At 38.0% G+C, this 21,115-nt stretch overlaps 1 protein-coding gene across 2 annotated transcripts in view; it reads left to right on the forward strand.

Moving 5' to 3' along the window:
* Window positions 1-21,115, forward strand: part of cpne5b (copine Vb) — a 157,718-nt gene that overhangs the window by 95,274 nt on the left and 41,329 nt on the right. For both annotated transcript variants that reach the window (XM_030135190.1, XM_030135188.1), the window contains 3 exons: window positions 1,969-2,032; window positions 16,413-16,516; window positions 17,825-17,929. In XM_030135190.1, the coding sequence (XP_029991050.1) occupies window positions 1,969-2,032; window positions 16,413-16,516; window positions 17,825-17,929 (273 nt within the window). The remainder of the gene's footprint in view (window positions 1-1,968; window positions 2,033-16,412; window positions 16,517-17,824; window positions 17,930-21,115) is intronic.

Below are 21,115 nucleotides of genomic sequence, written 5' to 3' on the forward strand. Positions count from 1 at the left end.
TAAAGGGTTAATACACTACCAGGCAAAAGTTTGGACTCACCTGGTTTTTCTTTATTTTTATGACTATTTTCATTGTAGATTCTCACTGAAGGCATCAAAACTATGAATGAACACATATGGAATTATGTAGTTTAAAAAGGTGTGACAAAACTCAAAGCATGTTTTATATTTTAGATTCTTCAAAATAGCCACATTTTACTTTTATTACTGCTTTGTGCATTCTTGGCATTCTCTTGATGAGCTTCATGAGGTAGTCACCTGAAATGTTTTCCAAAAGTCTGGAAGGAGTTCCAAATGATGCTGAGCTCTTGTTGGCCATCTGTGGTCCATCTCATGTCATTTAAATAAGAAGGTGAGTCCAAACTTTTGCCTGGTAGTGTATGTTTCAATGAAAAGTGTCTACACTATGTATCAACAAAATCATTAGATCACTGTATTTATCACTAATTAAAATCATAATTTAATAGACTATAAGTAAAAGTGTCCATAATGTTACACTGATGTTATAGTCATTCATGCTTTTATACTTTCCTAAACATTCATATGGTAAATGAGTCAATGAAACCTATAAATCGAAAGCACATTTTAGAAGAAAGTTTTGGAATTTTTCATAGCTAAACATCAGCTGTGCAGCACATTACTTATTTCGCAGAGACTGACAAAGAATTTAGGAGGTTCGTTACTGACCACGGACATGTATAAGCAAAATAAAAAATGATCAGTCATGAATATTTCAGTTTAAGGATGTGTAAGGACTTATGTAGGAATCATTTTATGACATTATAGTGATTAAATAATCAGCCACATTGATATATGTACATCAGCTGTTCCCAAGCTAACATCAAATAATAATAGTTCTGAAATACAGGAGAGTCTTAGACTTTATATTGTGTACTTACTGTTACTATTTATTCAACTTGAAAGGATGTACAACCACTGAACATAAAATTAACATAAATAAAAAGTGTTCAACCATTTTTATTTACTAACCACCGTATGATAAAGGAGCTTCCACTGTCCAAACAAATAGTCTGAATCCTTTTTTTTTTTTTTGTTATTCTTCTCTTATTTTACATAGTTTTCCTCATTTTTTCTTCATTTTGTTGTATATTTTGCATCATTTTTATCTTGGTAAGTTTTCTATGTGTCTTCCTTAATATCACTTTTATCTAGTTACATCTTTTACATGGTTGTTATCTTGATGATTTTTTTCATGTCATGTAGGTATTGTTGAGTCTTCTGTGGCATTTCTGTGTTGTTACATCTCTTACCTCTCCTCTTCATTTTATATGGCTTTACCAGCATTAACATAAAATTCGTCTAGAGAACACTCTTGCACTATTTTAATTAGGAAGATGAATTCTCATAGGGTATTACTTGTGACTAAGGCAGCACCATGATGTATTTTGAGTTCCAACTCTAAGTTTGGGAAATGTCATATTAATCCAATGAAATTTCACATTTATTTCTTTTGGAACACAGTAATACATTTGGTCTGAGCTGTAGCATTAGACGACAGAACAGCAACGGGAGGCTGTCTGGATGGTAAAGGAGCAGCTCTTCCATTAGTTCCACTCTAACAAAGTAAAACCTTTATGTAAGTAAAGTAAAACTTAACAAGAGCTAAGAGCTAACATATTAAAAAAAGGCGGGGGGGGGGGGGGGTATTATTGTGTGAGATGGTTAGTGCCTGTGTTTGCATGGTTTGTTGGGTTTACCTGTTTCCTTAAGGCTCATTAGCTGTATTCATTATAGAGGAAAGACTCTCTCATCTAACTGGAACATTGTCTTACTATTGACCTCACATTATAATCAATCTAAATAATTTCGGGAATGACCATTTTGCAGATTGAAAATGGACGTTTACAGTGTTGCTACTGATAAATCAAGAGCCAAAGGTTGATAAGAGGTGTTTTCTTTTCACATCTGTTAACATTTTATTGTTTCCTTTCTTGGCTTCCTCCGCAGAGGGATCCCAGGGAAGAAATGTGGCACTATCGTCCTGTCTGCAGAGGAGCTGAGCAACTGTCGAGTGAGTAGAATATACACAAACACACATCAGCAGACAAACATCTGTCAGCGAAGCCTGGTTAAACAGACTTCTAACATAAAGTGGATTGTGTAAATGTAGTAAGTAAATGAAGTAACTAAAAATTTATGGAGCTATTTTTCAATGGCCTTTAACACAATGAATAATGATTTAATGAACATCATTCATTCAATGCTAGCTGACACTCTTACTCTTAGAGGCAGCAGCAGCCTAGAATGTTGGAGAATCAGCTTGTGACTGAAGGGTTGCAGGTTGGATTCCCAAGACTGGCATAGAAACTGATGTCTGATGTGTCCTCAACCCCCTTTTGTTCCCCATGCTCCTGACATGGCAGCCCACTGCTCTTAGTCTGCAGTGTGTGGTGTGTTCCTGCATGTTCAGCTAATGATGGGTTAAAAGTAGACGGTCAGTTTCATTGTGTGTGTTACATGTACAAGATTCTTAATTAACTGTTGTCAGTTTAGTGGCAACACCCTGGTTAGTTTAGTTATTACAAGGCATACCATTTGCTGTGTTTATTTAGATCCCAATTACCATTAGCATAGCAGTGAGTATTCTTCCTGGGGTCATACACTTTACATGTACAAAATAGAAAATAAACATTACCGGTCATCACAGTATGCTACCATAACACACTATAATACACATCAGTACATTTTAACTGTTAAAGAGCTAGAACTGTTTTTGGGCTGACTTCCTATTTTTTCTGTACATCTAATTTTTTCTTAGTGATTTATCACCGTTTAGTGAACATCAGGTATTTTCTTATGTTTTATTTAGTGTTCAGGTTGTTCCTCAAAACTTTCTAACTTTTCTTGATTGAAACAGAAAACTGATGAAAAAGTGACTTTTTCTGCAAAATATATCATTAATAGAACATAAAAACTAGCATCTATAACCAGTGTCATTTGCCAAACTCCTTTTTTTTTAAAAGAATGCTGATTGTCATTATGTGCACATAACTAAATTTTTCTTAGAAGTAGCTCTCGGCTGGATACAAATAACAACAGAAAATAATATAAAAACACTCAAGAAAATATACATCAATATAAGAGACACTAAAGACTTAGTTTATCAAGACTATGTACAATGTATATAGGAGAAAAGTGGTGAATAAATGTTAAAGAGGATGACTGTTTCCGTGTTCACTACAAAGCCTCTGAATGTCCAAATGGGTCATATTTGATGACAGTGAAAAACTGAGAAATGGCATTATCCAAATATATTGATTGCACTAATGGTTCAGAAGTTATTACTCATTTTAGATCAGTAGACGGTTTTGGTCAACAGTGACTGTTTAGGTCTTAAAATGTTAAACTCCCCAAGAAAAAAAAACAACAGACTACACATGAATCCTTAAGGATCAAACTGATAAACTTGTGAATGCCTAAATAAACAATACAGCCATGTATGTTATTTTATTGCATAATATGGTTTTGCAGTGAATTCCATTTGTTTTCTTCAACAATGTGATCACACATTGCAGATTTTCTTCATATTTAGTAGGTCTGCATGGCATGGTTAGCTGTTTTATTCAATCTCCTCACACTCACCACTGTCAGAATATAACAGTATAGACACTGGGCATTGTCGCCTCCCTCCCTCTCTCTCTCTCGCTCTCTCTCTAATAAAATGGCTCAAGAACTAGTAACATGATGGGGTGAGCATTGACGGCCCCTTCAAATAGCGCTGTGTTGAAACTTTGGATGCTTCAGTGGTTTCCCAGCACGCAGATTAGAAGAGGATATTGAGAAGTAAGAGAGTGCAACAGAGCAAATGGCACAAAGAGGCAGAGAGGGAGTACAGGATAAGGGGAAAAATGACACAATGAAAATGAAAGCACAAACAAGCAGTGATAAGAAGAGGAATAGAAATGTGTGTATGTGTGTGTTTGTGAGGGAAGGAGGAAAAGAGAGACAGATAGAAACTGATACGATGCTGGAGTGAATAGAGGATTGTTTCATGCCCAGCGTGTACCAGCCCTTGGCTATTAAAAACAGCTTGGATGATGATAGTGTGAGACCAAGCGTTGTTTAATTAAAATGCAGACCTGCCTAACCTTGTCCCCTGTAGCTCATGGGAGACATACACACATTCACAGTGAATATAAACACACGGATACACACACAAGCATGAAGACACCGCTGAAACAAGTTCAAGCTTAATATAATTTTAATTTGATGACACAAGGCATTTTGTTGGCATGGTGTAACAGTGGAGTATCTCAGTCCTGCTCTAGCTGTATTTTCATGATTCTAATGAATTCACTGGAGGCTAAAGACTGTGTAGCCTCATGCTAATGTCCAGTTAAAAGTCAGCAAACATGGTGCATTTCAGTTAACCCAGCTACACACCACCACATCCCCACACCTACATGACAACATAGGTCAGCTGGCAGTAACTCCCACATATGCAGGAAGTTTGAAGTAGCAGAATACTGATGATACTGTGTGATATTAGACCACTGTTGCATTTGTTGTGTCAATATGATGGGGTGTTTTATTAGGCTGAAGCTCAAAAACAATTTGGTTAAGGCCACAATAAGAGACGGGACCCAAAGAAGAATGTTACATGGTGATTATTAAAAACAAAACAAAACAAAACAAAAAGCAAACACAGCATAGCTAGGTATCCTGTAATGTATTTCGGCAACTGCTTCTTTTTAAGGACTGTTTACCATTAACATCCATCCTGGCAAATCTGTTCACATGCAGACAATGTTTAAGCCAGACGTTGCTACTGTTTTTTCTTCGCAAGGAAATAAGATATCCATAGTTCACACAATCCAATATACATGTTTTGTTAAGGGCCTGAAGATTTAATCATAGCTAAAACCTAAATTTGTCATATTGTTATTATATTTAAGGTGCAATGAGTAATGGGCAGAAAACAGTCCACCTTAAAGATCTACCACCAGTCACCTTCCAGCAGCACAGTTGTAGCACATGTATGGGTGGATTAACTGTAACTGTAGATCTGTGCTTACTGTCATCTGTACTGTAACACATGAAAACATATCAGGATAAGACACACACTTTCTAATCAGTCACTCTGTGGCCACTTCATCGACAACAACATTTCTATAAAGACCTCAAAGGACCCCAAGCTGCCCCTACTGCCTGAGTGTAGCATCCACCGAACTCCATTCAAATACATGACGATTAACTCATAAACACCCAGTGCTACTTTTGTGGCAGTTCCCAAATCATTTTAACCTTTATTAAGTGATTTATCACCATTTATCATATATTATTCTTTCCGTTTTTTTTTTGTTTTTTTTCCCTGTGAAAATTGGGTATTTTTCTATATTTAGTTTACTGATCATGTACTTTAATCATCATGCTGAGATTACATTTGAGGGTTATCATACCAAAAACAGAGAAAACCTGAGAAAAAGTGCCGTTTTTAGTAAAAATCTATCATTAATTGAACATAAATCAAGTGTGTCCATCCACTGTCATTGATCCAACTCCATGGGTTTTACTGGTGAATCAATGTTGTAGGAGATGATGGCATTTCCACGTTTACTACGGAGCCTCTGAACATCCAAATGGGTCATATCTGATGACCATGAAAAGATGATAAACTGCATTTTACACCAGTTATTTACATGTATTGATAGGATCTAAAGTTATTAAACATTTTAGATCAGTAGATGCTTTTGGTCACTGGTGTATATTTGGGTCTTTATGGGTTAAACCCTTCTCTGCACAAATTCCCTTGTGTCTGCAAATACATAACTTTAGATTTAGGCAGGGATATTTAATCTATTTGCTCTATTTAGCATACTTTTGCCCCCATTGCACACACTAAATTAAATTTGCAATGAAATATTACAGTTGAAATGAACTTGAAATTAATGTGCACACTCTTTTTTTAGGCTGCGTTTGCATATTGACCAGGCATGAACAAATGAATTTACAGTTGAACACACATGTTCAGATATCTCAAAGGTTTTTAATTCAAGGTCTGAACAGGCCCTTTGTCTTTACTCCTACACTTAATCATACAACCTCGAAACATTTAAACATGGGTCATTTTGTTTCTTTTCACTTATCAATGCATATTATTATTTATGTGATGAGGTTGGCTGCAGATTCTCTTATTTTCTTCACTGTATCTAAGTGGTGAGTGTCTTAGTTTCCATAACAGATTATGATTCTTTTGGGGCGCTGAGGACATTTTTAGTTAAAAGCCTATTGCAAAATTAAGGGATTTCATAAATATGTAATACACAAGCTCTTAAAAGACTAATTTTCCCAGTAATTCCAGCAGCTTTAGTTGAAGACCACTACCTGACAAAAATGTATCCTTTACTTATTGTTATTCCAGTGCTTTTGAGAAGTTCTGTGGGGCTTACACTTACATTTTCAAAATTCTCTGTGTAATTTTACACATCCTCTTCTAACACAGTCAGGCATAATCTTTTGGAAAATAGAAAAATTCTGACCAGAATTTTAGATAAGTGTTTTATAATTTTGCAGAATACTTATCTTCACAGCTTAATAATGATGAAGCATCTGGAAGGGTTGAAGAGGTTAACACACATTTAGCATTCATGAACTGACATTATTCATTTGTAGTGTAGTCACACAAGAGAAGCTGTGAATCTGGTGGGTGAGTGGTTGATTATTACTCTTATTTAAACATTCAACAGTAGAAATTATTTTGTCAAACATCTACCTCATTCATAATATCGTACATCTGTGCCAATGTGTTTAATGCAGGCTATGCAGCTTTCTGTACTTTTCTGAAAGGTAGTGTTCCGACAGTGAAAGGAGACAAAAAACTGTAAATAGGAACGGTTACACAAATGGAAATGTTTGCTTCTCAACAGCTAATGTTAACCCAGTACTTTCTGTTAATAAAATTTATATTTGTGCAAGCCATTTTTTTGTCTTTTGCATCTTGTTTCCTACTTCGATCAATCTAGGACACACACCTTTCTGAACAGTGTGAAGTCAATGATTTCCAGAGCAGATTGGCTTCATTAAATTTCAGCCATATGGAAGAAAATACTCTGGAGAGCTTCATGAACAGAACTGACAATTAGGAAAATACTGTCTGATCAAAGTTTTGAGATGTGTGCTAAAGTAATCAGTTTAAGCATATTAAAACACTGCACCAACTCCATGTCCTGGTTATTAAATATTTTGCAGCAGCTATCTTCACATAGCCTTTATCAAAATATTGAGTGACACAAATCTGATTAAGTCCTACACTATCAGTATCACACTCCATGCTATCAATACATACAGCCCTGAATCTATTTGTTTATTGTTCACTATACTGACACAAAATAGTGACCTCAGTCCTGCAGCATATCGGATGAATGAAAACCCTCTAACCACCCACTATGCAGCTGAAATAAGACACACATACATTAATAAAAGTACAGTTGTGGTCATAGATCAACTTTTAAAATATGATCTACAAATACACGTACTGGTACTCGTCGTCTTCCGCTTATCTGCGTCCAGGTCTTGGGGGCAGTGGCCTCAGCAGAGAAGCCCAGAAAGCCCTCTCCCTGCAACTTCCACCAGCTCTTCCGGGGGAATCCCAAGGTGTTCCCAGGTCAGCCACGAGATATAATCGCTCCAGCGTGTCCTGGGTTGGCCCCGAGGTCTCCTCTTGGCTGGACACGCCCAAACACTTCCCCAGGGAGGCGGCCGGGAGGCATCCTTACAAGATGCCCAAACCACCTCAACTGGTAGCCTGGCCAGCCATCCGTCTTTCTCAATGAGAAATCCATCTGGAATCGCAGGGTTTGAATATAAATATAAAGGCAGGACTAACAGGTGGTGAGTAAACCAATCACAGATAAGATGAATGTGATGTAATTATGCAAAGAGAAGATCCCTAATGTCAACAAACCTCAGCATGTTTCCATCATAGTGTGCAGTGGTGGTAGTCAAGTAGAAACTTTGGTGAATGATTTTTGTTGCTTTTGTCAGAGAAACTTGAGAATACAGGTTGCAATCTATAATTCAATCCTTATTTTTGAATCAAGTAAACAACCGACAACAGTTGTGAAGAGATTTGCAGACTTGGAACTGACTTAGAACTGACCAACAAAAAAAAGTCACTGCGAATGACACATTGCGAAACACCCGCCCCCCAGACTGGTGATTGGTCGGTATAGAATAGATAGTGCATATTTCACAGAGACTGGCCCAATTCCAAACTCTTTTCTCAGTACTGAATACACTGAGATGGCAGCAGATGGCTGACCAGGCTACTCAACTAGCTCCTCTTGACGTGGAGGAGCAGCGGCTCTACTCTGAGTCCCTCCTGGATGTCTGAGCTCCTCACCCTCCTCACCCCATCTCCAAGGCTGAGCCCGGCCACCCTGCGAAAGAAACTCATTTCGGCCGGTTGTACTTGAGACCTCGTTTTTTCGGTCATTACCCAGAGCTCATGACCATAGGTGAGGGTCAGAACATAGATTGACTGGTAAATCCAAAGCTTTGCCTTTCGCCTTAGCTCCTTCTTCACCACAACGGACTGGTTTAGCGTCCACATCACTGCAGACACCGCCCTGTTCTCACCTGTTGATCTCTTGCTCCATCCTACCCTCACTCGTGAACAAGATCCCAAGATACTTAAACTCCTCCACCTGAAGTAGTCCTCTCTGACCCGGAGTGGGCACTCTACCCTTTTCCGGCTAAGGATCATGGCCTTAGACTTGGAGTTGCTGATCTTCATCCCAGCCGCTTCACACTTGGCTGCGATCTACAAATACATTTCATGAAAATATAGGAGCAACAAGATTCCAGTCCAGTGAGGCAATCTAATGCCAGTCCATGGAGGATTTTTTTTCTCTTCTTTTCTCATTTTTTTCAATAGTGTATGTGAGCAGCGCAGAGTTGGAGCAGAGCAGTAGTGTGATTTCGCCCGAAGCGTTTCATTGTGTTCTGTCTCGCTTCAAAATATCCATCAAAAGATCAAGCTGTGTTCTGATACAACCCCAAGAGGATTGCATTTTTCCTTATTTGCACAAATTTAACAGCTGGGCAGTTTTTGTAGCCTGTCTTTTGGCCAGAAATAGTCAACTGAGCCATTTCCGGGCTGGTATTTCGTAGATGTCAGTGTAAGCATTTGTTGTGATGCTGTAGAGTGCAATACAATTTGACCATCGGAATAGATTGATTTCACAGCTGACTAATAAGGCCTATACTGTATTACATTAGAAACACTCTCATTTTAAACATGTCTTTACTTCCTTTTACATCACACATTACCATCTGTTCACCTCCCCTCCAGTTTTTCCTTCAACTGTTGTTGTTGAAGCTACATTTCTCTTCAAATGCACAATAAATCTACAGAAATGTCCACATTTGTGAAGTAGCAAAGTGAAACGGGGTTTGTCTCAGCATAGAAAAATAACAAGATAGGAAAAAACTAAAAAAAAAAAACCTAGCGTTTCAGAATGATTAGAAGATGCAAACAAAGAAACAACAAACACTTTCTCTAAATACAAAAGTGGCAGCTGAGCTGAATCTAGGGCCCATTTTACTGACATCAAGTGTGAAGAGATCAAGTGTTTTACTTTCACAAACTGGTGTGTTTCAGTTGGTGATGGCATTTTGTCATTTTAATGTACTAAAATGAGGCTATAACAACAGCAATCTCTCAGAAACAACATTGTTAAACTCTTAAGGGTTGGGATTAGGCACTGGCAGCACTTGGTTCACATAAGATAAAGAGAAAAGGTCTGCAAAAATGTGGTTAAAAAAAAAAAAAAAAAAAAAAAAAACTTAATATTTACACACACCCATGCTCTTATCTAACCCCAACCAAACCTAAAAACCGTGGGAGTTGGGATGTGAACTTGGCTCCCTGGGGATAAAGTCCTGGATTTTGTAATCCACCATCCACCTCAAGAACCTCCTGACTATTGAGAAAAATACAAAAAAAAGTAGTGAATTCCGTAAGTGACAAATTACATTGATGTTGTATGTGTCTGTGCTTTGCAGAAACAGATTGATTGAGTGTGTGTGTGTGTGTATATGTGTGTGTGTGTGTGTGTGTGTATGTATATATATATATATATATATATATATATATATATATTTATTTATTTATTTATTTATTTATTTATTTATTTACATTTACATTTACACATTTGGCGGATGCTTTTTTCCAAAGCGACTTACAGGGGAAAACCAATCAAATCAATCAATCAAATTTTATTTTATTTATATAACGCCAAATCCTAACAAAACTTAACTCATGATACTTTACATATAGAGTTGGTCAAAACCAGACTCTAAGCCAATTTACAGAAACCCAACAGAATCCTCCAGGAGCAAACACTTGTGACTGGTGACAGTGGCGAGGAAAAACTTCCCTTTAACAGGCAGAAACCTCGAACAGACCCAGACTCCTGAAGGATGGTCGTCTGCCTAAACTCATTTTAGTGCATTAGAGAAGTGAAATGCTTCACCATCCCTCAGTGTTTGATTATTATGTCTGCATCGCAATGAGTTAAGAAGTTTCCACATCTCTATCTCATATTATCCTCTTTTCCTCCTTCCACTCTCATTCAGCTGTACAGAACCACCGCCTTTTCCATCCTTTATCGCCCTCCTTATACCTGGTCATTCATCTTTTCTCGATGTTTAATCCCTAGAGATACAAACACCTTCACTTGCACCAAATCTATACTTAAGCATGTGCCTTTAATACAAATGCATAGGTGTCTTTCCTTTTAACATCTCTCCCCATATATCCAATCTTAATTAGTGGCATTTTAACTCTTACTGCAGGGACACCCACAGTTCTCCTCTCCTGTCACAAACATTTCCTGGTAACTCCCCCGAGGGTGTGAATGTGTCTCTACCTTGCCTGCCCCCTCTTTAAATATTGATATGCTGATTCTCTCCATATTAGCGAATGGCGGTTGATCACAGGCCTGAGCAAGAGTATGTGTTCGTGCTACGGAATCTAAATGAGGCAAGAGCAGATGCATATTTAATATCCCCAACACATTCTATCACCATAATGCTTTTATGTGCCTATTAGCCTCACAGAAATCTGGTGTGTCCTTCGACTCGCTGACTCAGAGCAGCTTTCCAGTTAACTCTGTTTGCAAACTAGGAGACCTGTAATGCAACAGATTCATGTTTAATGTCTTTTAGAGTTCCTAGGAAGCTTTGACACCTATAAACATTCATACCTTGGAGTTATTGTTCTAGGACATGTACAGGGACAAACTATGTGTCTTGGGAGTTTTTAAACAGTACGTGTGCTGCGATTCTGCACAGTTTGAGTTAGGGTTGTTATCAAAATAAACATGATCATACCAGTAATATAGATAATTATTACAATAAATCTCAAAATTTAGAACACATATATTTTTGGCTTTAAAATATCATTTATTGCTTGAACATTAAAAGAGTGATATTTTGCTTTTTTTAAATGGAATTATGCATTTTAAAACATTTCCCTGTGGTTTACACAAACTATACAGGGTGGGGAAGCAAAATTTACAATGAACATTTAGTTGTTTTTTTCTCAGCAGGCACTACGTCAATTGTTTTGAAACCAAACATATATTGATGTCATAATCATACCTAACACTATTATCCATACCTTTTCAGAAACTTTTGCCCATATGAGTAATCAGGAAAGCAAACGTCAAAGAGTGTGTGATTTGCTGAATGCACTCGTCACACCAAAGGAGATTTCAAAAATAGTTGGAGTGTCCATAAAGACTGTTTATAATGTAAAGAAGAGAATGACTATGAGCAAAACTGTTACGAGAAAGTCTGGAAGATACTATTAAAGAAGAATGGGAGAAGTTGTCACCCGAATATTTGAGGAACACTTGTGCAAGTTTCAGGAAGCGTGTTAAGGCAGTTATTGAGAAAGAAGGAGGACACATAGAATAAAAACATTTTCTATTATGTCAATTTTCTTGTGGCAAATAAATTCTCATGACTTTCAATAAACTAATTGGTCATACACTGTCTTTCAATCCCTGCCTCAAAATATTGTAAATTTTGCTTCCCCACCCTGTAAATGCTATGCTTGGGTCTGAATTCTTCATTAATTCAACTCCACAGGTCCATCTTCAACCCTATTTCTGAGTAATGACACCAGAAAGGTCATTTTGAGCGCTGGCCCTTTAAATGCACATGGTCATTTTACACCCCACCCCATCCAGGTAGTTGGCTGTGCTGCTCTGTTCTGTTCAACCAACAACTGAAAATTGTCGGTAATCGGCTCGAAGTTTGGACATATTGTCAGTATGGACTACAACCACTGCTGCTGATAAACAATTATGGCGAGAACTGAAGTCTTGACCTTATATGTGCAAATGTCGTGACGTAACTAGTTATAGACATAACAAATTAAGCAGGAATTAAAATGGGTTGTAGAAATCCACTCAATTTTTGCCAAAGTGAATCTAAAGATAGCGTTGCAGCACCTGGAGGGTTCAAATTTAAACTTTTTGAACTATTAGGGTCCAAATACACAAATAAATGTACCAAGGACTAATAAAAGTGGGTTTAGCAAAATATGACCCTGTTAACATTTAAGAAATCTACAGTTACATTCAAAATAATTCTAATACTAAAACATTTTTTCACTATAAATTAAGTCGCAACAAGAAAAATACAGGAACATTTGTGTTTTAGCTGAAAACATGATTAAACTGAGACTTCTGATTTTCCTGACAGATCTTTAGTGCAGCTACTGACAACACAAACTGTACAGTTTTTTGTCTAAAAACAGAGCTTTAATGTAAACTATCAGCTGATGCAGGACATGAAGAAGACACAGTGTTATTTTGATCAATTGTCAGAATAATCAATGTGGTTTTGTTTCAAGGAAAGAAAACTTCTTGATACCATAACACAGATGTGTGTAAGCAATAAGCTTTATACTTTCTTCAGTGAGTGACACAGTGTGTGGTACATGGCACTGATTCGTCTGTGGTTTTGTGGGTGGTAAGTTTATACAGGTACATGACTTTTCCCTACTATTGAGAGTTTGGAATATCAATAATGCATATGACCCTTTTTAATTTTGTACAATGCCCCTGGCTTTACTTGTTGAAGTCAGGTGCTTGTTGAAGCAGAAGCCACAAAAGACACACACATCTGGTATTCTGGATAGGAAATAAAGGAGAAACAGAAAGGAGGAGGAATCTGTTGTTTTTACACAAATTCCCAGTTTCACATAAGCATTCAATTCAATTGCTTGTGTGTCAGTGTTAAAGGAGCAGGGGCAATAACATGCCCCATGAGAATTTTTTTTTTTTTTTTTTTTAAATGTGTTTTTAAGGGAATGAAATGGCGTAAGATGTTTAGGTCTGATCTTCTCTGTAATAGGGTTGTGTAGTAACATGACGTGTGTGTCCTCAGGGTGAGGGCAGGAGTACAGATCCTCTCACTGCGGGAGTGGAGGGATGTGTTTCTAAGTGTGTCAGAGGGATGAGTGTGCAGCAAGGCGCCTGACTGTGGCTCATAAACACAGAGAGGACAATGTACTAAGATGCAGACAGGAAATAAAACAGCCATCAACATACATGGACAGAAACACTCCTTATCTGTCACACTTACAGAACTAGCACACATTCTTTTGCTGATTTGCTCCTCGGCACTATGCCAGTCAGGAGGTGCTAGCTACAACATTAAAAAGCTATTAAGTTATCATTAGTGGCGCCACGGCTGCCCAGTGTAAGGCCTCAGGCTGTGACAACAACAGCATCTACTGTTATTGCATCTTAACATACTGTAATGAACCCACTGTGTTTCAGAGATTAGCTACAGCCCATATGTCAGAGATAAGTCAGGCCCTTTGTGAACACTTCAGGGAGAGCCAAGCAGAGGGAGGGGTAATAGTAAACAAGTAGTACAAGGCTCTGCACCAGGCCAGTGATTTATACTTGGGCTTCAGTAAAACTGCCACATTTCATGATAAACTACTGGTGGAGAAACTGCACAATAAGCCTTATTTGAGAGAGAGTGTGTTTACTATAGAGGAAGAGTAAGAGTTAGTTTGGGAGAATTCCTTTTTACTGCATCTGCTGCTGGTCTTTGATTTATCTATATGTAATGTTTGCACGATCTTTGTTAGTTTGTCTTTTGAATTCATAATAGACTCAGGATTTATTCAGAGAAAGTGCATACGTCATACTGATATACTGCATAAAGAATTTGTTTAGTGATTAATTGTTGGCAAGTATTTAGTCTATAGATTTCAAGAGTATACAGTACATTATTTGTAACTACAATGTAAATACAGAAATCTAGATAGCTCTTAAAAACAGGAATGCTGCATTTACTAACTTAAGTCCCTAGATATTGGTTTAAATATGACCCGTGGTTCCCCCATGGGTCAACGTCCTAGAAATGACATATTGCTCTTTTAAGACTAAACCAGTCACATGAGAAACAGAACCAAAGGGCCACTTACAAGAGAAACCAGAATGAGAGGAGTAACATTTGGCATATTTTACCCAACATTAATCCTTAATAGATTTGAAGAATAAAAGATCTATTCTGAAAATATAACACAATATAGCATTTATAGATTGTTTCAAAGGTTTAAATAAAAGAGAAAATGTGTGTAAGTTTATGCAGTGTAATGTTTCATATTACATGCAAACCCAAAAAAAGAAAGTTGTCTATAGTTTCTCTGAGGATTAAATGCATTTTGTTCTTCCAGATGCTGTGACGGGTATCAGATGTATTCAGTTCGATGACTCACTTTGGAATTATACTTTGTAAACAGCTGGGCACTGATGTTAGCAGGGCTTCTGGTGGGTGGATACAGAGCAAAGGTTTAGGACTACACATGCCTTATTGAAAACACACATGCAAACATACAGTTCACCAGCCATTAAGTTATGTTCAGAGATAAAGCTAGAGTGCACTGTGGGCTGAATGCCAGTATGGTAGTTTGTTGAGTGGCAGCACAAGCAGGTGACTTTCAGAGGAGATAGAACAGAACAACAGATTGTATGTCTGCACCCACAATCCCTTTAATTCAGTGAAAAGCTACTCATTTTCTATAATGTGATTCATGACATACTGCTCTAAATTTTGTTCTATTGAATTTATGGGTGTGTGAGCATATACACTATCTCTGTGTGTGAGGATGTACTGGACTTCAGTGATAGTGAATAGCCAGTGTCTCAGTATTTTTGCCTTGGAAATGGAAGTCCATTTCAGTGCACTTCAGATTCAATCCAGTTCAAGTCTCTATTCTACGATGTACTTGCTGCTTTCCTTGAACCTGCTGACTCCCTGAACACTGAAGTACTTGTTAGTACTGTATATCCCCCCTATAATGAACACATTACTCTTCAGCTCTGTGCAGCTTTCAGATATTCTCCTTCACTGTTTTGGTTAGCTAAGCACGAGGGAAAAAAAATATTTAGAGCTTTAAGAGCCTGAATCTGGAGGAAAAAAATAAATGTGAAATTACATGATGTTCTTCAGCTCTCCTCTCAGTCCATATCAAAAGACTAAATATATGTATAGATGGCCTGATGTTGTCTTTTGCCATTATGGAACAGTGAAGCTATGTTTTTAAGCTTCTATGTCAGTATGTATTGTCCTTTACAGGTCCCATCTGACATGTTCAGTGATTAGTAATTACAGCTGTCAGTCACATATTTAACCCTCCTACCTGACTGAAAACAACTGATTAGCCAAATTTGGGGCACGGCTGGGTAGATTTTCTACACCTTAAAAAGCAGTCATAGCAAGAAATATATGCAGAAATTTCATGTTCACCCAGACCACTAGAACTGCAATATGTTGAAAGGTAATTATGGAATTTTTGCCCAGTGATGCTAAAAAACTATCAAGCACTGCAGCTTCCACTGAGCACATTTTGTCACGCCAGGGATTAAAGATATAAGAATAGCAAAGTTGCCTCAATTTTATTAATTACTGGTATTTTGTATATTACAACCTTGCAGGGATGTTCGTGGAAAAATGTTGCAAAACCTGTGATGATATGGAAGAATATGCACACAGGCTTCTTTTGGTCTGACTGATTTGCTTTAATATACTTATTGCTCTGAGGCAGATTTAATGAAAAATATAACATATAAAGCTTGTACTGTATATTCCCATGTGTAACATTAGATATAGAAGACATATACACAAACACACACACACTTCTGATTCTTGTTTAAATGAAATGAAGCATTTCTACATGGAGTATTCATTATGCACTGTCCTACTGTGATTTAAAAAAAGGGAGTATGAGAAGACAAGTGAAATAGGAAAAAATAAATAATAGCACCCATTTCTTCATCACAAAGTACTTATGATTTCCCATCCTCCACCTTCTCTCTGTCTACCTCTTCTTTTCATAATATCTTCATGCCTCCCTGCAGGACAGTGCCACTATGCAGTTCTGTGCCAACAAGTTGGACAAGAAGGACTTCTTTGGCAAGTCAGATCCTTTCATGGTCTTCTACAGAAGCAATGAGGATGGAACGTGAGTGCTTGATGTGATTTTGCTTTCATGCATCAAATATTTGATACATGATATCTGATATAAAAGCTGCATGTGTAGGTGCTACCTTATGCCTGCAGGCAAAGGAAACCCCCAATGAGATGCACATCACATAATCCACTGAGATAGTATCTGTGTGGTAGAGTTACTCCCATCCCATATTTACAATTCAGCTATTCAGTTGCAGTATTTTGTGTAACCAAAAATGTCCACAATAAAAAGTAAGATAATACTGATGGACAACTAAGACATAGGAAAAAATAGTTCAAAAGAGCAGTAGCATAAGGCTTTAAAAACAACTTAAATAGAAATCTGCTGGAAAAATGGAAAAGAAAATTAATCAGTAGAAGAGAAAAGTGTGTAGAAAGGATGGATGAGGCATGCACAAACTCACAAGACAATAGCAACACAACCACAACTCCCATGCCTGTGCCTTACATAAATGTCTCCAGGAGAACAAATAGGAAAGAGAGGCAATTAATATAAAAAAAAACAAGATGGAAAAAAATTATTTTCTATCAACAACAACAACATAGTTTCTGAGAGAGTGCATATGTAGGGATGCTTAACATTCTCCCGTCGCCTCACACTTATCCCAGGGGGCTCCAGTTGTGGCAGCGTCAGCCCCATCTAGCCACAGATGCTTTAGCAAGTGCTTTGTTAGCTATCTTCCAGCTTTTCTCAGTATTTTTTCTCATACATTACAGGGTGGGAAATGGATCCCCACAGACTGCGAGAAGTATCTGTTGTTGGTGCCAGAGGGGGGTACAAATTAGAGGACTGTGTGGCTAAAAGACTCACAGGGTTTTAAAAGGCTTTGGGCACTTAGAGCAGCAAAAGCAATCCAGTGCTTTGGATAAAAAAAAAAAAAAAAAAAACTGTCACACTATGTTGCTTTTCGGGAGGGGGCTGAAGATAGGAATTTATTTGCCTCTGCTCTGTGAAATATTCTAGATATCACAGAAATCCATTTGCATATCATTTGCCACACTTGTGGTCAATGGAGAGGATTTAAAAGCCAGACTGAAATATTAAATTATTCTCTGTGGTCTAAAACAGAATATAGCTGGGAGACAGGCCAAGTGGTAAACAAAGCTGAGTACTGTCCTATTTAAAGCAGCCGTCATCGTGGGCTTTGACATTGTCTCATCTGTAGCCTCTGTCTCTTCCTGTGCAAGCTCCTCCCTCTATTGGACATTCACTGCCAACCAGCTTGTATAATTAACAATTAATCATTTGTGTTTTATGCTTCTTTTTCTTTTTCATCCTCCTCTCATCTCCCCCCTCTAGGTTTACTATCTGCCATAAAACAGAGGTGGTAAAGAACACATTAAATCCGGTATGGCAGCCCTTCACTATCCCAGTGCGAGCGCTCTGCAACGGAGACTATGACAGGTAAAGTTCAACTTGCCTTTTGTATCCTTCTGTGATCTCCACACCTGCTGTTGATCCTTTCACAGCTGCATTTGACTCTGTTTATCCCCTCTACTTATACCTCATCACTCACAGCGATGAGCTTTTGTACGCATACCCAGACTGGTCTATAATATCGGCTTTAGCTATCACTGATTTCTATTGGTTCGATCTATGGACTGCCTTCATGGCCCCAGTCAAAGTCTCTGTGACTGGCAAACAGCATACTGATGACAGCCATTACTACCTCCTGGTCCTTGAAGGGTTTAACCAGTAGAAATCAATATCAGTCCAACATGCTGCAGAGTTAAGCCACCTATTCTTCTTTCTGTCACATTATTAAAACTCAACCATGTGTTTAGGCCATCCTTTGGCATTGATCCTGAAGAGAAAGGTTTGACACAAAAGGCCACTGTAATCTTCACTGACCTCCTTGTGGTGTTTCATTTATACACATATCATCATCTTTGAGTTGTGTACCATTACACCACTCAAGTTTAGATGCTATAGATGTTATCAGAGCAGTGCAGAATAAAAGGAGTGGTGCTAGCCACAACAAACGCCGCCCCTCGCACGTATTGTAGCTTATTTTGGCATCAATCCAGCTGATTTCATCATGTCTATGTGTGTTGATGTCATCACATCAATTGCCTCTATGTATGTGCCAAGTCTTAAGTAAACTGAAACAAAATTTATGTTTTTATAGACGTGAAATATCGCTCATTATAAATAAATGGGAAAAAAAAAGATTTAAAGAATTCATTAAAAAATTGAACTTTGACCTACTTTTCCCAAAATGTAATCACATCTATTCTGGGTCACTGGCAATCTATAAACCCAATCTGGTATGAATTTAAGCAATAATTTTACTGCAATAGACATTTGAAATTTTGCCCATTATAAGTAAATGGGAAAAAAAAAAAAAGATTTGAAAAATTCAGAAAAAATTTGAACTTCCACCTACTGTTCTCAAAATGTAATGAGATCTATTCTGGGTCACTGGCAATATATAAACCAAATTTGGTATGAATTCAACCAATAGTTTTGGTGCTAGAGTGTTAACAAACAAACAAACTGAACCAAAAACAATACCCCTTGCCTCCCTTTCGGGGGGCGGGGTAAAAGAGCAGTACTGTTTTATCAATGGCACAGTGTATATCAATGTGACAAACATGTACATACATAAACTGCTTCTTTGTTCTCTGTTTGCAAATGGATCCTTACATACCTGAACAATGCACCTACATATAGTGATTTTTCTTCACACCCATGATAATGATGTATAAACTGATTTCTGTGTGGATTTTGGGTTTTTCCAGAGAAATAAAAACATGTGTAATTTCTTCTCTTCTTCTCAAGCAACAGTGATTACATTTACAAGTACAAAATATTCCAGTTTTTGCTCTAAAATTTCTTTTTTTGCTCTAATATTCTGTTTTACATGAAACAAGCAAAGTAGGATTTTCACTTGTGGCAGAAGTTTGAACACTCTCATTCCCTCAAACGCCCTCTTGAAAAGGTCATTTTTTAAAAACTTTGTTCATATCCAAAATCCTGATAGTATCCTCTCTCATAATGTTTAAAAGTAGGTTTACTTCATCCTCCACACTTCAGATGTTGCCTTTTCATTGGAGCATCCATCCCTACTAGACAAAATCATAGTCTCTGCACCAGCTCACCATAAATTGGTTGAAACCTGTAATAATACCTTTAAATAAATGAGCTTTTCACCTGCCCAAAGTATCCTCCTAGAATCTGAATGATATTAGCATATCACAGCCCTGTTCACACAGACTAGAGTAACTTGTGGACCTCGGTGATTTGGAAATTAACCCACCATATCAGTTTCATGCAGGACATTCACACAGGCTAAGAAAAAGTCTTTTTTTTTTATCAAATTTACCGACATTATTCCTCAGTTCTGATGCCAAGGACAGGTTCACCACTTACAGAACAATGCTGAAAGACAGAGAAATGTTCCTGACTGTAGCTGTCACGTATATGATCCATCTCATCTGCGGAGATGTCACCCTTCTGAAAGATTTAAGTTTATTCTTTCAGTGAACATCCTTGCTATATTGCAATATGAGCCTCCTGGATTTCTACCTTTTCACATTTTTAAAACTTTGATTTATCATCACCAACACAGCCTCCATCATCCTCGACCAGGAAATGGGTTGAATAAATGCTTGAAGGAAACAAAAAATGTTGTAAATCCCACAAAATTACAGAGATATTGATTTTGCACAAGACTGATACTATCACAGAGCATCTGCATTTGCTGAAACAGGATTGGAAATTTGTGGCTGATTTGCACAGGTTTAATATCACAGATGACGTCTACAATTATTACAATTTACCAGAGTGTCACAGGTAATACTAGTACAAAATGGGGCTTAAAGCTATACCTACCGATGTGGCATTGCTCACAGCACTTCGTAAAAGTTTGAACATGAACAACCCACCTCCCACCAAAGCCCCACCCACTTCCCTCTGCCTGAGCTCTGAGGCTCCTCCTCTCACCTGATGTGCACAGAGGAAGCAGGGGTGGAGGTCCGGTCCGCTTCGGTGTGTCCGCGGACCTCTTCCTCAGTAATCAGATACATCATCCACCTGCCGTGACCCCTGTTCCATCAGTAGACCCTGTATTTAAGGGTGTGGTCTGGTCAGCGCTGGGTCAGTGTCTTCACTGCACCACAGGGATGAGATGTCCAGGCGACAGGCGCACGCACTGTGAACACATGGCCTCCGCGAATTTTTCCGTGGACATTTGAGGTTTCATAGTCCATACATTTATCATCCTACATAATCCTACACTGTGTGACACCATGTACATGCACCTGTATGAGTCCCACGGTCATAAAATCTGAGCTTTGTGCAGACCTGTTCAGTCCAGTACAGCTGACTTCCGGACTTTTATCTCCATCCTTCATTCATCAGATTCCTGTTTGTTCCCCTTGGTTGTTGTTTCTGTTAATAAATCCGTTTTTTCCCTTTCACATGCGCATTTGAGTTTTATCCATACACATCCTAGACAGTAGACTGTGGTCAGTGACAGGAGAAGCAGCGCAAGTGAAGCGTCAGGTTCAGAGGGACACATATCGGATGTGGGGACGGCGATAATGGATGATTGACGGGGGCTCAGCCAGGTTCGGCCAATTATTTTAT

Source organism: Sphaeramia orbicularis, chromosome 5 (genome assembly GCF_902148855.1).
Source record: "Sphaeramia orbicularis chromosome 5, fSphaOr1.1, whole genome shotgun sequence".
Lineage (NCBI taxonomy): Eukaryota > Metazoa > Chordata > Actinopteri > Kurtiformes > Apogonidae > Sphaeramia > Sphaeramia orbicularis.